Genomic DNA, 12,259 nt, shown 5'->3' on the forward strand with positions numbered 1-12,259 from the left:
AGCTCACCAGCAATTTCCCACACTGATGTTGCTCAACGCTTACACTGTCAATAAGGCCAGTCTCTCACTGCTCCCATTTTGCAAGGAGGAAATTTGAGGCTCAGGAAGTTACAAAGTAGCTCCCAAGTCCCCCAAACTGTGTCCTTTCTTTGGTAGTCCAGGCTGTTTAAGTAATGCCAAAAAAGAATGGACAAGATACTGATTAATGGGCTTGCTGTCTTTGCCAGGTGTCCCTGAATCCACAGGAGACTCAGGGGCTGCAGAATCTTAGTTGGTCCCTAGGGTCTCACCAGACTCACCCTGGCCTGGGTGGGTCCCACTTGGGCTCAGAGATATTGGAGAGACCACTGGGCACACCTGAGTGCACAGGCTGAGAGTCCTAGACCCCAAGAGCTAAGAACACGGCCCTCCTCCCACCCTGCCACCCTCACCCCTCCCACACCGTGGGCAGGGGTGGGGGTATGGGAGCTATGCGGGGGAGGAGGGGGAGAGGGAGCAGTGGTGGTGAGCAGCAAAAGTGGGGAAGAACAGCCTGTGACCCACAGGGCTGCAGGCTGGGGTTAAGGCTGTGAGGCTTGGCATGACCCCTAGCTGTCAGCACACGAATGCCTTTTGCTGATGCTAAGGTGAGGCTGCAGGAGGATCCCCAGCCTGGGAACCAAGAGATTTGGGTTTTTGTCCTAGCTTGCTGTGTGACCCTGGGAAAGCCCCAACTCTTTCTGGGTCTCTCCTCCCCAAATATTTCCAGACGTTAAGGTTCTTCCAGCTCTAATTGGAGCTCTCCCCCCCTCTCCCCAGGTGACCTCACTTCCTCTTCCTACCTGCAGTGTCCAGCCCCTCCTCTTCAGCTCCAGCTGCTTCGTGACTCTCGGAACCTGCAGCCTCAGGTCTGCTCTGCTCTGACTCAGGCAGCCCTGACCTTTGGGATCTGAGGAGGTGGCCTGGGTGGTTTTGCCCCATGAACTTACTCTGACCTTTGGCATGTCCACCTGTCCTTCCCTCCCCCACTGCACACACCTGTCCCCAGCCCTCAGGCAGCCCAGGAACTTCAAGAGACTAGATTCCTTCAGTTAAACTAGTAGCACTGAGGGGCCCTCATCCACAGTGAGATGGCCAGAGGAGCAGGGCAAACAGGGGCAGCCCTTCCACCCTCCAGCCCCTCTTTGCAACATACCATCAGGCCTGGGAATGCTCCACCCCCCTCGGCCTCCCGGGCTGCACGTGCGCAGGCCTGTCTTACTGCGGGAGACTTGTGGCAGAGATTCAGGGATACCCAGTGAGCAACCCACTTAGCAACGCCCCCTCTCCTCCCCAAGCACTCTCACTTCTGGCCTGCTCCGGGGATGGGGACATCCCTCCTTCCTCAGACAGCTGCCAGGCCCTAACAGGGGTTGAGATACATTTGTCTGGAATTTGCCCTGGCTGACTACACCGAAATGAAGGGGAAAAAATAACGAGCCCTTCTACAGCCCCCTGATACAACCAGTGCAGGACAAGGGAGTCAAGGCACTACTGGGTGCCAGATATTTTAGCACAACCTCTCCTATGCCTTACAACACTCGCACTGAGAGGAAGATAGAACTCCAGTGCTACATATAAGTAAACTGTAGCTCAGGAGTCAAGGGGCAGGCACAAGGTCACATAGCTAGAAAGTGGCAGTGAATGACTGATCTAGCCGAGTGACTGCACAGGTTCGCGGAGCGCGGCGGGTACGCAGCACAGCGGTGCCGGGAGAGCTGGCCCACGCAGGCCCTCCGCCCCGCGGGCCCAGGGGAGGGCAGGTCCCAGAGGCGCGGCCGGGCTCTGCCCCCACCCCGCGGGCCGCCCCGCCCCCGCCCCGCCCCCAGCCCGCCCCGCCCGGGACAGCAGACGGCGCCCGGCGGCGGCGCGAACAGCAGCGAGGAGGGTGGCTCCGGGCTCCGCGCTCCGCGCTCACCGCGACTTCCCGCGCAGGGCCCGGCCAGACAAGAACCCGCGGCCTGGGCGGCGCTGGAGGATGCGGTCGCGGCTGCGGCCCCGGGGAGCGGCGGCGGGAAGCCCGGCGCCCTGCAGGTAGGAGCTCGCCCGCTGGGCGGGCGCGGAAACTTGGGCCGAGTTTGCGGGCGGCGCGTGGGGAAGGGGTGGGTGGCGCTGCCCCAGGGCGCCCCTGCCGGCTGGCCCGGGGATGGAGCGCGCCGGGCCTGGCCGAGGTGCTGCGGCTTGTGGCAGCGGCCGGCCCCGGCGGGCGTGCTGCAGGGCGGGGGTCGCGCCGTGGCACTGACTGGCCTCGGGCTTCGAAGCTCCCGGGGCCTGGTGGCGCGCTGGGGCTCCGGCATGGCCCGGGCGCCCGATCTGGCGATAGGAGCGCGGGCCGAGCCCTCGGGCCTCCCGCGGGGCCCGGCTCACGTGGATTGCCGGGGCGGGGATGGGGGACTGGGGGCTGGGCCTGAGGGCGGCGGGCGCTGAGGCGCCGCGGGCCCTGGACGCACCCTGCTGGGACGGGACGGCCCTGTGGTTTCCTCGCCACCGCTTGACTCACCCTCTGGCCCTAGCCCAGGCTCGCGGGATCGCCCCGAGGCGGTGACTGCCCGAACTCTGCAGCCAGGCCGGCCCCTGCTCCGGGACCTCCCGCCGCCTGCGGGCGTCCGTCCGCGGGTGGGTGGGTGCGCGGGGCCGCCTGCGTGCACACATGTGCCCGGGCCCGAGCGAGGGGAGTCGCAGTTCTGGAGTGGCGTGCGTGCAGATGTGGGCCATGCACGTACGTGCAGGCATGGGTTTGCATGCGTGGCGGCGGCCTGTGTGTCAGCCTGCTGGGGTGCACGTGCGCCCCAGAGCCGCCGGGAGGGGCTCGGGGACACCCGGAAGCCCGCAGGGTCCAGTGCGCGGCAGCCCCGAAGCGAGGCCGGCCGTGAGCCCCAGGCACCAGAGTTGTGGGCAGCGCGGATAGGGGAAGGGGACGGAGGCCGCTCCGGGGACCCTTCCCCCTCCAGTGGAGACTGGGCCGCCCCAGGCTGGGCTGTAGCTCTGGAGAGCCCGGAGCCTCCGCTGGGGGGTTGGGAGGTGTGAGGACACCGGCGCCGGTGGGGTCCAGCCCCCCAGGAGAGGCCAGATGCTGGCCGCCTCTGGGCAGGAACCACGCTCTTCTTCCTGGTCTCTCCCAGCGTCCGTCCCGAGGCCCCAAGGAGGTGGAAGTGGGAACTGGGCCACGGAGCTATTTGTTTTCCCTGCTGTGTGGGGCAGGCGTGGTGGTCTCTTCTGGACCCTGCCCTGGGTCCTGGCTGGGAGGACCAAGAGAACGGCCCCCAGGGGTGATGTGAGCCTGCTCCCTGGGGCTCCGCCCTCTCCAATTGCTTACGGGCCCCTCCGCGTGTGGGTCAGGGAGGGAGGCACCTACATTTTGGCTAGTCTCGAATAGGGGAGGGGCCTCACTTGAGGTAGTATATACTGGGCTCTCCATCTCCTAGTGACAGGAGATAAGGTCACACCCCTCAGCGTTGTCTGCTGGCTCCCTGGAGCTCCTGCCCCTCCCCCAAAACTCCTCAGGGTCCCAGGCGGCTTTGTATCTGTAGGCTGGATCCCAGGCTCGGTCTCAAGAAGTCTCCAGGGCAAAGGGCACTCGTTGGGCTGAGCTCAGGAGAGAAGGACTCCTGGGGCAGGGGGTGGGTATGGAGCAGGCCCCAAGGAGCATGTGGGGGAGGTGAGACAACAGCCAGCACTTAATTAACCTAGAGCCTCCCGGGCAAGGCCCAGCACCCCTAAAACCGTACGACTCCTTAAAACATTGCTGGGGAGTGAGGTGGGGCCTTTCCCCCAGGATGCAAGTCCCTGTCATAGGGCAGTGGTATTGGTACTGTCACCTGTGTCCTGATGACCCTTCTGTCTTCTCCAGACTGGCCTGAGGTGTCGGATTCTGTCTGGGAGATGAGTCACCTTTCTCTCTGAGAGTCCTGCCTGGCTTCCTTGGTGCATCAAGCTGGGGTGGCAGTGGGTGTTCATTCCCATGCTACCCCGGCCTTTCCTGTGCCAAATATGTACTGGTCTAACTGAGTCTGTGGCTGTCATTGGCCACCAGCCAGAAGGGACCAGAAACCTGTGATACTTGGCCTGTGGCCTAATCATAGCAAGGTTGAGCTGATCGATCCTTTCAAAGCCACTGAGAGTTTCAGGGAGCAGGGTGTTGGCCGGGGGAGGTGGAGGCAGGTCAGTGTGGCCCCAGCAGACGGCCTTCAGATGGAGGCCCTCAGGGGTCATTAGGTGCCTGCTGTGCTGAGGAAACCCATGCTTGACCTCTCTGGGCCTGGGTCCCCATCCTTGGTTTTGCCTTAGGGTCTTAGTCTTTCTTGGCACTTAGTTTTTCAATCAACACAACGTTGATTGAATAGTTGCCAGCCAGCACTGGGGCCTCCCTTCCCTGGACTTTCTCTCTCTCACACGCACGCCAGTCCCTGGTGCTGTCTTGCCACATGTGCCTTGGAGTAGCCTTGTGTGGCTTCATTGGCTGGGCATGAACACGGCTCTCCTCTGGGGCCTTCCTGCCGGCACCACAGCGCCATCTGCTGGACAGCCCTGACCCTCCTGCTGAGGGGGGCGTGGGGGCGTGGCTTGCACCGGCCACGCCCCCGGCCGCCGGTGGCGGGCCTGCCCTCCAGAGCCCAGGGACCTGAGTTTGACATACGGCTCTGCCATTTTTTCATGAGACCGGCAGGGCAGGGCAGTGCCACAAGAAATCTGAGAATCTGTAGGCAGTACCCAGACCCCAAGTCTTGGCTGCAGTGGGCATCTTTCCACAGCAGCCTGTAGCAGGAGGCAGGCGTCTCCTTTGTTAGGGGCCTGGGATGCGCCCCCTGTGGGGGCGGCAGGGTAAGCCGCGCCAGGTGAGCCTCAGGCTGTGCCGGACCAATCTGAAGCTCCGAGGAGAAGGGGTCTTGGCAGTTGTGTGTGGGGAAACGGAACAGAAGGGGCTCCTGGAGCGAGGTGTGTGTGTGTGGGGGGGGGGGGGGGTGTGTGTGTGTGTGTAGAAGAATCCACTAAACGAAGCTTCTACAGCTCAACCGGTAGGGTTGGAAGCCCCCGCGTTCTATGGCGCATGCGCGCGTGGTCTTCACTGAGCCTCCGCTCAGCGCCAGGTTCTCACGTGTGGCAGTGGGCGCAGCAGTCCTTCATCCCTTGCGTGTGGCCTGTGTTTCTGACAGCCCTGCCTTTCTCCCTCTCCCAGGTCAGCAGTTGAATAGCAGGGACCCGGAAGGGCTTGAAGCCTTCACAGCAATGGCGGAGAAGCGGCCACTGGGGACTCTGGGCCCTGTGATGTATGGCAAGCTGCCCCGCCTGGAGGCAGACTCGGGGTCTGGGCACAGCCTGCTCCCCTCTGCTGGAAGCCAGGACCGCTGCGGCTATAAGGAAGCCTACTTCTCCTGTCCCATGGCGGGTACTCCTAAGGCAGGGTCTGAGCGGATGGCATCCTGGACCCCATACCCAACCTTGTACTCCCCCAGCATGGCAGGACCTCCACTTCGGACAGACAGCCTGCTGACCAACTGCCTGCTCTACCGCTCACCAGCAGAAGGCCCTGAGAAGATGCAGGACTCCAGCCCTGTTGAGCTCCTGCCCTTCAGTCCCCCGGCTCATTCCTACCCAGGCCCACCACTGGCAGCGCCCAAACCTGTCTACCGAAACCCTCTGTGTTACGGGCTCTCCACTTGCCTGGCGGAAGGGGCAGCAAAGAGGCCACTGGATGTTGATTGGACGCTGGTGACTGGGCCTCTGTTGCCTTCAGCCGACTCACCCTGTTCTCTGGCCCCGGCTCCTGGCAAGGGCCAGTCCCTGGATGGCACCTTCTTGCGTGGGGTGCCAGCTGAAGGGTCCAGCAAAGACACCTCAGTGAGCTTCTCTCCATGCCAAGCATTCCTGGAGAAGTATCAGACCATCCACAGCACAGGCTTCCTGGCCTCCAAGTACACAGGTCCTTACTCTGGGGACCCCAAACAAGCGATGTCCAAGGGGCCCTCCAGTCTTTGGACGCAGCCAGCCCAGCCCCTGGGGCCACCCTGCCAGGAAGTCATGCCCACCCACTACCCACTGCCCCCACCTCCACAGGCCCTGCCTTGCCCTCCAGCCTGTCGCCACCCAGAGAAGCAGAGCAGCTACAGCTCAGTGCTCCCACTGCAGCCCCTGGGAGCCCACAAGGGCCCTGGGTACCAGGCTGGTGGGCTTGGCAGCCCCTACCTGAGGCAGCAGGCAGCCCAGACACCCTACATGCCCCCAGGGGGGCTGGACACTTATTCCTATCCCTCTGCCCCCCTCCCAGCACCCTCACCAGGCTTCAAGCTGGAGCCACCTCTTGCTCCACGCTGCCCACTGGACTTTGCCCCCCAGACCCTGAGTTTCCCTTATGCCCGGGATGACCTCTCTCTCTATGGAGCATCCCCGGGGCTTGGAGGGACACCACCTTCCCAGAACAGCATGCAGGCTGTGCCACAGCCTGGTGCCTTCCAGCGGACGTGCCAGCCTTTGCCAGCCAGCGAGCCATGTTCGGAGCCTGTAAGGGTTGCAGAGAAGCCAGCCCAGGAAGCCGGAGAGAAGACGTGGCTGCCTAGCTGCAGGAAAGAGCAGCTACAGCCCCGGCTTAATGAGCACCCTGGGGCTCCCATTGTCATCCGGGACAGTCCAGTTCCCCGTACCCCACCGGCACTTCCCCCCTGTGCCCAGGAGCGCCAGTCTCTTCCACAGAAGGAGGGTGCGAGGCCCCCCAGCTCTCCACCAATGCCTGTTATCGACAACGTCTTCAGCCTGGCCCCCTATCGTGACTATCTAGATGGGCAGGCATCCGAGGCCACAGCTGAGGCTGACTCAGCTCCAGCCTCCGATGAGAGCCATGACAAAGGCTGCAGGGGGTCCCTGCCTGCCCAGGAGGACCCCTCAGGGGCTCACTGCTCACGTAAGGAGGAGGTGGCCCTGGACTTGAGTGTGAAGAGGCTCACAGCAGAGGCGTCTCCCGTCAAGGTCCCTAGTCCTGTGGTACATGCCAAGCCCACCGAAGCCATGGATGTGCCAGATGTGGGGAACACAGTGTCAGATCTGCCAGGCCTGAAAAAGATAGTCACAGAAGCCCCAGGGTTGCCAGCGACCACAGAGGCCACGCCAAGGACCAACTTCCATAGCTCTGTGGCCTTCATGTTCCGAAAGTTCAAGATCCTCCGACCGGCACCCTTGCCTGCAGCCGTGGTCCCATCCACACCCACTTCAGCTCCTGCCCCTGCCCCTGCCCCTGCACAGCCTGCCCCCACTCCCACATCTGTACCCATTGGACTGCAGATTCTCACTCAGCCTTTGCCTGTGGCCTGCTTCAACCTGGCACTGCCCAGCCCTCCAGTGGCTGTGGCCTCCCCTGTCCCCACCCCTGCTCCAGCTCCATCTCCGGCGCTGGCTCCTGCTCCAGCTCCTGCTCCTGCTCCTGCTCCAGTTGCAGGCCCTGCTCCAGCATCTACACCTGCCCCCGCAGACTCCCCAGAGCAGCACTTTACGGGGCTGCACGCGTCCCTGTGTGATGCCATCTCAGGCTCAGTGGCCCACTCCCCCCCGGAGAAGCTGCGCGAGTGGCTTGAGACAGCTGGGCCTTGGGGCCAGGCTGCGTGGCAGGACTGCCAGGGTGTACAGGGGCTGCTAAGCAAGCTGCTGTCCCAGCTGCAGAGCTTCGTGTACACACAGCGGTGCCCCTTCCCCCACGTGGTGCGGGCTGGTGCCATCTTCGTGCCCATCCACCTGGTGAAGGAGCGGCTCTTCCCACGGCTGCCACCCGCTTCCGTGGACCACGTGCTGCAGGAGCATCGCGTGGAGCTGCGGCCTACCACGCTGTCGGAGGAGCGGGCCCTGCGGGAGCGTGCGCTGCACGGCTGCACCTCGCGCATGCTGAAGTTGCTGGCGCTGCGCCAGCTGCCTGACATCTACCCTGACCTGCTGGGCCTGCAGTGGCGCGACTGTGTACGCCGCCAGCTGGGTGAGCATGGGGCAGCCCCAGTAGCCACCGGAGCTGTGTGAGCGGGTGACAGGTGTGTGCGCAGTGTGAATGGGTCATAGCCGGGGCTTAGTGGTTCTAAGAACTCCTTCCTGGGCAGTGGGGTCTGGCCTTCCAGGGTGGGCTTTAAGGACTCCCCATGTGTCCCCCCAAGGCATCACTGATCGCAGTCCTTTGTAGGCTTCTGAACAGCCAGCTGCTCTGACCTGTGGGAACTCTGTCTCGGCCTCCCCTGGTGCTGCACCTTCCTGTGTTCCCTCTGCCTGTGCCTTCCCCATCTTTGGCGCAGGCTTCTCCCTTGGTGTTCCTGGGGCTCCGGCCAGGCCCCACTTCTGTCTGAGATCACTTCCTCCTGTCTGTGTCCAGCCCAGCCTCTCCTTGTCTGCACTCTAGCCCCAGATAACCCACAGCATGCCGGACTCTTGCACCTGGGTGTCTCCGCCACACTGAGCTCACCCTAAATCGCGCTCCTGAGCTTCCCCTAAGCTTACCCCCCACCCTAGTCTTCCCCTTATCAGTGAAGGGCACCCTGGTTCACAAGACCTGGCGGGGCCCCCACCCTCCCACTCCATACACTGTTGTCTTTGGAATGCGTACTTTCTCAGTCCTCCGGGGCACTTACACACACACAGAAGTGTGCCCCTAGGTCAGAACACTTCTGTGATTTGCTTTCTCTCTACTAAATGATGTCTGGTGCTTATTTTTCTCCAACTTGTTCGGGGTTTTTTGTTTTTGGTTTTTTGGTTTTTTTTTTTTTTTTGAGACAGAGTCTCACTCTGTTGCCCAGGCTAGAGTGCCATGGCGTCAGCCTAGCTCACGGCAACCTCAAATTCCTGGGCTTAAGCAATCCTCCTGCCTCAGCCTCCCAAGTAGCTGGGACTACAGACATGTGCCACCATGCCCAGCTTGTTTTTTCTATATATTTTTAGTTGTCCAGCTAATTTCTTTCTATTTTTTTAGTAGAGACGGGGTCTCGCTCTTGCTGAGGCTGATCTCAAACTCCTGACCTCGAGCCATCCACCCGCCTCGGCCTCCCAGAGTGCTAGGATTACAGGCGTGAGCCACCACGCCTGGCTGGTTTTTTGTTTTTTTCGCTTTGTGTGTGTGTGTGTGTCCGGGAGAACCACACAACCGCAGTGTTGTAAGGTGCCTATGATCACACTTCTTCAGCCAGGACCCTGGTGATGGGATCAGGTGGTTTCTGTCATTGCCTCTCCTGCATTAGTACACCTGGCATGGAGGTCCCCTCTGTGGTCTTTCTGTCCCTTCTGTCCCCACGTTGCCACCATCCAGCCTCCATCTGGGCTGTTTTCCTGTAGAAACCGCTCCCAGTCCCAACCACGTCCTGGCAGCCCTGCCCTGGGCCTCACCTGGTCAAGGCTCGAGGTCAGGGTGAAGGGCCCCGGGCCGTGAGGTGCAGACGTGGGCTTGGCTTCTGGCTGACGAGCACTCCCGATCCCTGAACACTTAGGAATTTGGGTCAGATGCCTTAATGGGGTGCAAAGAAAATGCAGGTGCGGGCATTTTGTTTCTGAGTGAGAAGGAGTGCAGGTGGGTGTCCTGCATCCCCCAGAGCTCCTCAGCTCAGCCCTCTCCCTGTACCCCTGGGCTGTCGCGGGCCCACAGAAGCTCATGTCTGCCTTTCCTGGTCTGCCTGGTAGGCAGTGGAGCCCTGGCACCCCACACAGTCCCCTCCTGCTCTGACTCTAGCCTGCAAGAGTCCGGGGGCTGGTAAGAAGTGACTGGGGCCCAGTGTCCTGCCACTGGCTAGAGTTTGGTGCCCCTGTCCCACTCCCTCCCCCCATCCGTGGAGGCCACCCTTCTGTGGATGCCCCAGACAGTTACTGCTGCCTTCATTTCTCATGGGTGCCTGCGCTCCCCCTCTCAGGAGGACCTGTGGCCTCTGGGGACCTCTGGCCCTCCACCACCTCCTCCAGGCGGTGCTTTCAGGGCCGGCCCTGCCCCGTTGGGCTCTGGCTCTGGCTTCAGCTCCGCAGGTGGTGTGCAGAAAGGTGGTGGCTCTCATGGATGGCAGGGCCCTCTCTGTTTATGCCTCGGTTTCCCCACTTGTACACTGGGGCTTTAGAGCAGGCCAGTGGTTCCTGGCCTGCTGGGCTCCTTCCCTCTCATCCTGGTACCCGAACAGCCTCTCCTGAGCAGTGCCCTCACCGGATAGAGTTCTGGTGTCACCTGGGGAGAAACGCCTTTTTGGCTTGGATGGTCTGGCCAGTGGGCACATGTGGGGCAGAATTGTGATATCTGTGGCCTTGCTGGTGCCATGCTGGCCTGGGGCAGAGGAGAATCACCGTTCTGGATGGCTTTAGAGGCCAGGAGGTGGGACCTGAGGATGTGGGATCTGCAGCCTGACTATTTGTTCATTTTCCAGGTGACTTTGACACTGAGGCTGGAGCTGTGTCCCCCTCAGAACCCACCACGGCCAGAGATGAGCCAGAGAGCCTAGCCCTGGCTCGGAAGTCACCAACCCCCAAGGTCAGGAAGCCAGGGAAGAAGCCACCAACCCCTGGCCTGGAGAAAGCAGAGGCAACTGCCAGGGGAGGGTCCGGTGGTGCCTCACCTGCCCCTGCTGCCAGTGCCAGCCCACCCGGCCCCACGCTGAGGGCCCGCTTCCGCAGCCTGCTGGAAACTGCCTGGCTCAATGGCCTGGCGCTGCCCACTTGGGGCCACAAGGCCTCAGGACCAGACCGGCCCTCACCCCGCCCACAGCTGCTGAGTGGCCAGAGCCATCACCTGTAGCCCTGGTGGCCGGTGCTGTTGGGGCATCTGTCTGGGACTCCCTTCTGCCTGTCTAGTCCTGGGCCAGGAGTGAATGCCGGGGCCAGGGCAACTCCTTTGGGGGGGTCCCCAGCTTTCACCCTGGGCCTGCCCAGACTGGGCTGAGAGCCCCTGAGCTTTCACCTTGAGGGTCTTTATTAGATAGGACCACTTCCTATTTCTTCCTAGAGAAAACGTGGGCTTTGGAGCCAGACACATCTGGGCAAGACACCTGCCCCGTATTGAGCCCTCATTCCCCATTTGTAGAATAGGACAACGCAGCCTACCTCACGGGGTTGTTGTGGGGACGATGCCTGACACACCCGTTACGGTTTGGTCTCTGCTTCCTCCCTGGGTCGGGGCCTGGGTTAGGAAGCTGAGGCAAGCAGAACCTTCCTGTAGAGTCTTCACATATCACAGGACTTGCTATCTTAGAGTGTGGTACATTGTCCAGTGTGTAAGACTTACACACTTCAGCAGCAGTTACCACCCGCCCCCCTCTGCCCCAGCCTGGAGCTCCCCAAGGGAGCCTGCTGTCCCCACTCCCCATCCCTGCTGCTGGTGGGGGACAGGCCTGGGGCTGGCATCCTTATTCTAGGTCTGCTGCCGCCTCCCCTGGAAGCCCCAAGCCTGTCCTGAATTGACATCAGTGACTTCCCTGAGCTGCCTCTGCCACCCCATGCACTATCCCTGGAAACCTGTGTTTCTGGAAGCCTGGCAGCTGCAGGGACTCAGGGACTGGAGCAGGCAGGCTGAGTGGCAGCTCAGTCCTAGGAGGTCTCCGAAGACCTGGGGACCGTGGCATTCCCCCAAGCCAGAGCCTGGCAGCCCTGCTGGGGACCACCTGCCTGCCGAGTGCTGACTGAGCCAGAGGCTGACAGGAGGGGCGTTGGCCTTATGTACGGGTTTGTGAAGAGCCTGTGGGCCCTGGAGGCAGGCCATTAAAGCGTCTGGGTTGTTTTTGGAACAGGGGCCTGGCTGTGTTTGTGGCGGGGTGGCTTAATCCTTCGTCACTGTGTGCCCGGCCTTCCCCTGTCCCAGCCTGGAAGGTGCGAAGCATCCCGAGCACCGCTGTGCTGGCTGGCTCTGGCCCGTGGGTTCTGGTGGGGGTTGGTCAGTGGCCTACTGCCCAGTGAGAAATGCTGGTCACCAGATGCCGGCACTTGCCCCCTCCCAGGACCAAAAACCTGCCCTTCTCAGTCTGGCTGGAATTGTCACCCCCTGCTCATGCTGGTGACCGTGCATCTCAATGACCTTAGCTGGTGGGCCACTGGGCAACCCCTCCAGAGACCCTGCCCTTGCTGGGCTCTGTTACCACAGAGGTTTGTTCTCAGGGCAGCCGAGTGGCTGCCTGGGTCTGGTTTCCCACTCTGCCTGGTCAGGGGCCAGTCCTCGAGGGCTTTTTGGTCTACCAACATCTAGATGGGCCCACACTGTCCCTCCTATACCAGCCTGGCCTGTGAGGGGACAGGCAACCACAGCACACTGTGGCCTCTG

General features: G+C 62.0%; 1 protein-coding gene across 2 annotated transcripts; it reads left to right on the forward strand.

Moving 5' to 3' along the window:
- The first annotated feature begins 1,887 nt into the window (after nt 1-1,887).
- On the forward strand, nt 1,888-11,729 carry C1H15orf39 (chromosome 1 C15orf39 homolog). Of its 2 annotated transcripts, none has more exons than XM_045532395.1 (3): nt 1,888-2,052; nt 5,195-7,972; nt 10,377-11,729. In XM_045532395.1, exons 2-3 carry the CDS (start codon nt 5,245-5,247, stop codon nt 10,742-10,744), a joined length of 3,096 nt encoding a protein of 1,031 aa, XP_045388351.1. In that variant the 5' UTR covers nt 1,888-2,052; nt 5,195-5,244; the 3' UTR covers nt 10,745-11,729. The 2 variants fall into 2 exon arrangements, with proteins under 2 accessions (XP_045388351.1, XP_045388360.1); XM_045532404.1 differs by having other exon boundaries at nt 5,195-8,024; nt 10,377-10,462.
- Nucleotides 11,730-12,259: the final 530 nt, after the last annotated feature.

The sequence above is a fragment of the Lemur catta genome, chromosome 1 (assembly GCF_020740605.2).
Source record: "Lemur catta isolate mLemCat1 chromosome 1, mLemCat1.pri, whole genome shotgun sequence".
Taxonomy (NCBI): domain Eukaryota; kingdom Metazoa; phylum Chordata; class Mammalia; order Primates; family Lemuridae; genus Lemur; species Lemur catta.

Excerpts from the sequence above, each read along its gene's own strand:
- C1H15orf39 (XM_045532395.1), top strand. The coding sequence starts at position 5,245 with ATGGCGGAGAAGCGGCCACTGGGGACTCTGGGCCCTGTGATGTATGGC. Across the intron at positions 7,973-10,376 it reads CTGTGTACGCCGCCAGCTGG|GTGACTTTGACACTGAGGCT; the intron begins GTGAGCATGGGG and ends TTCATTTTCCAG.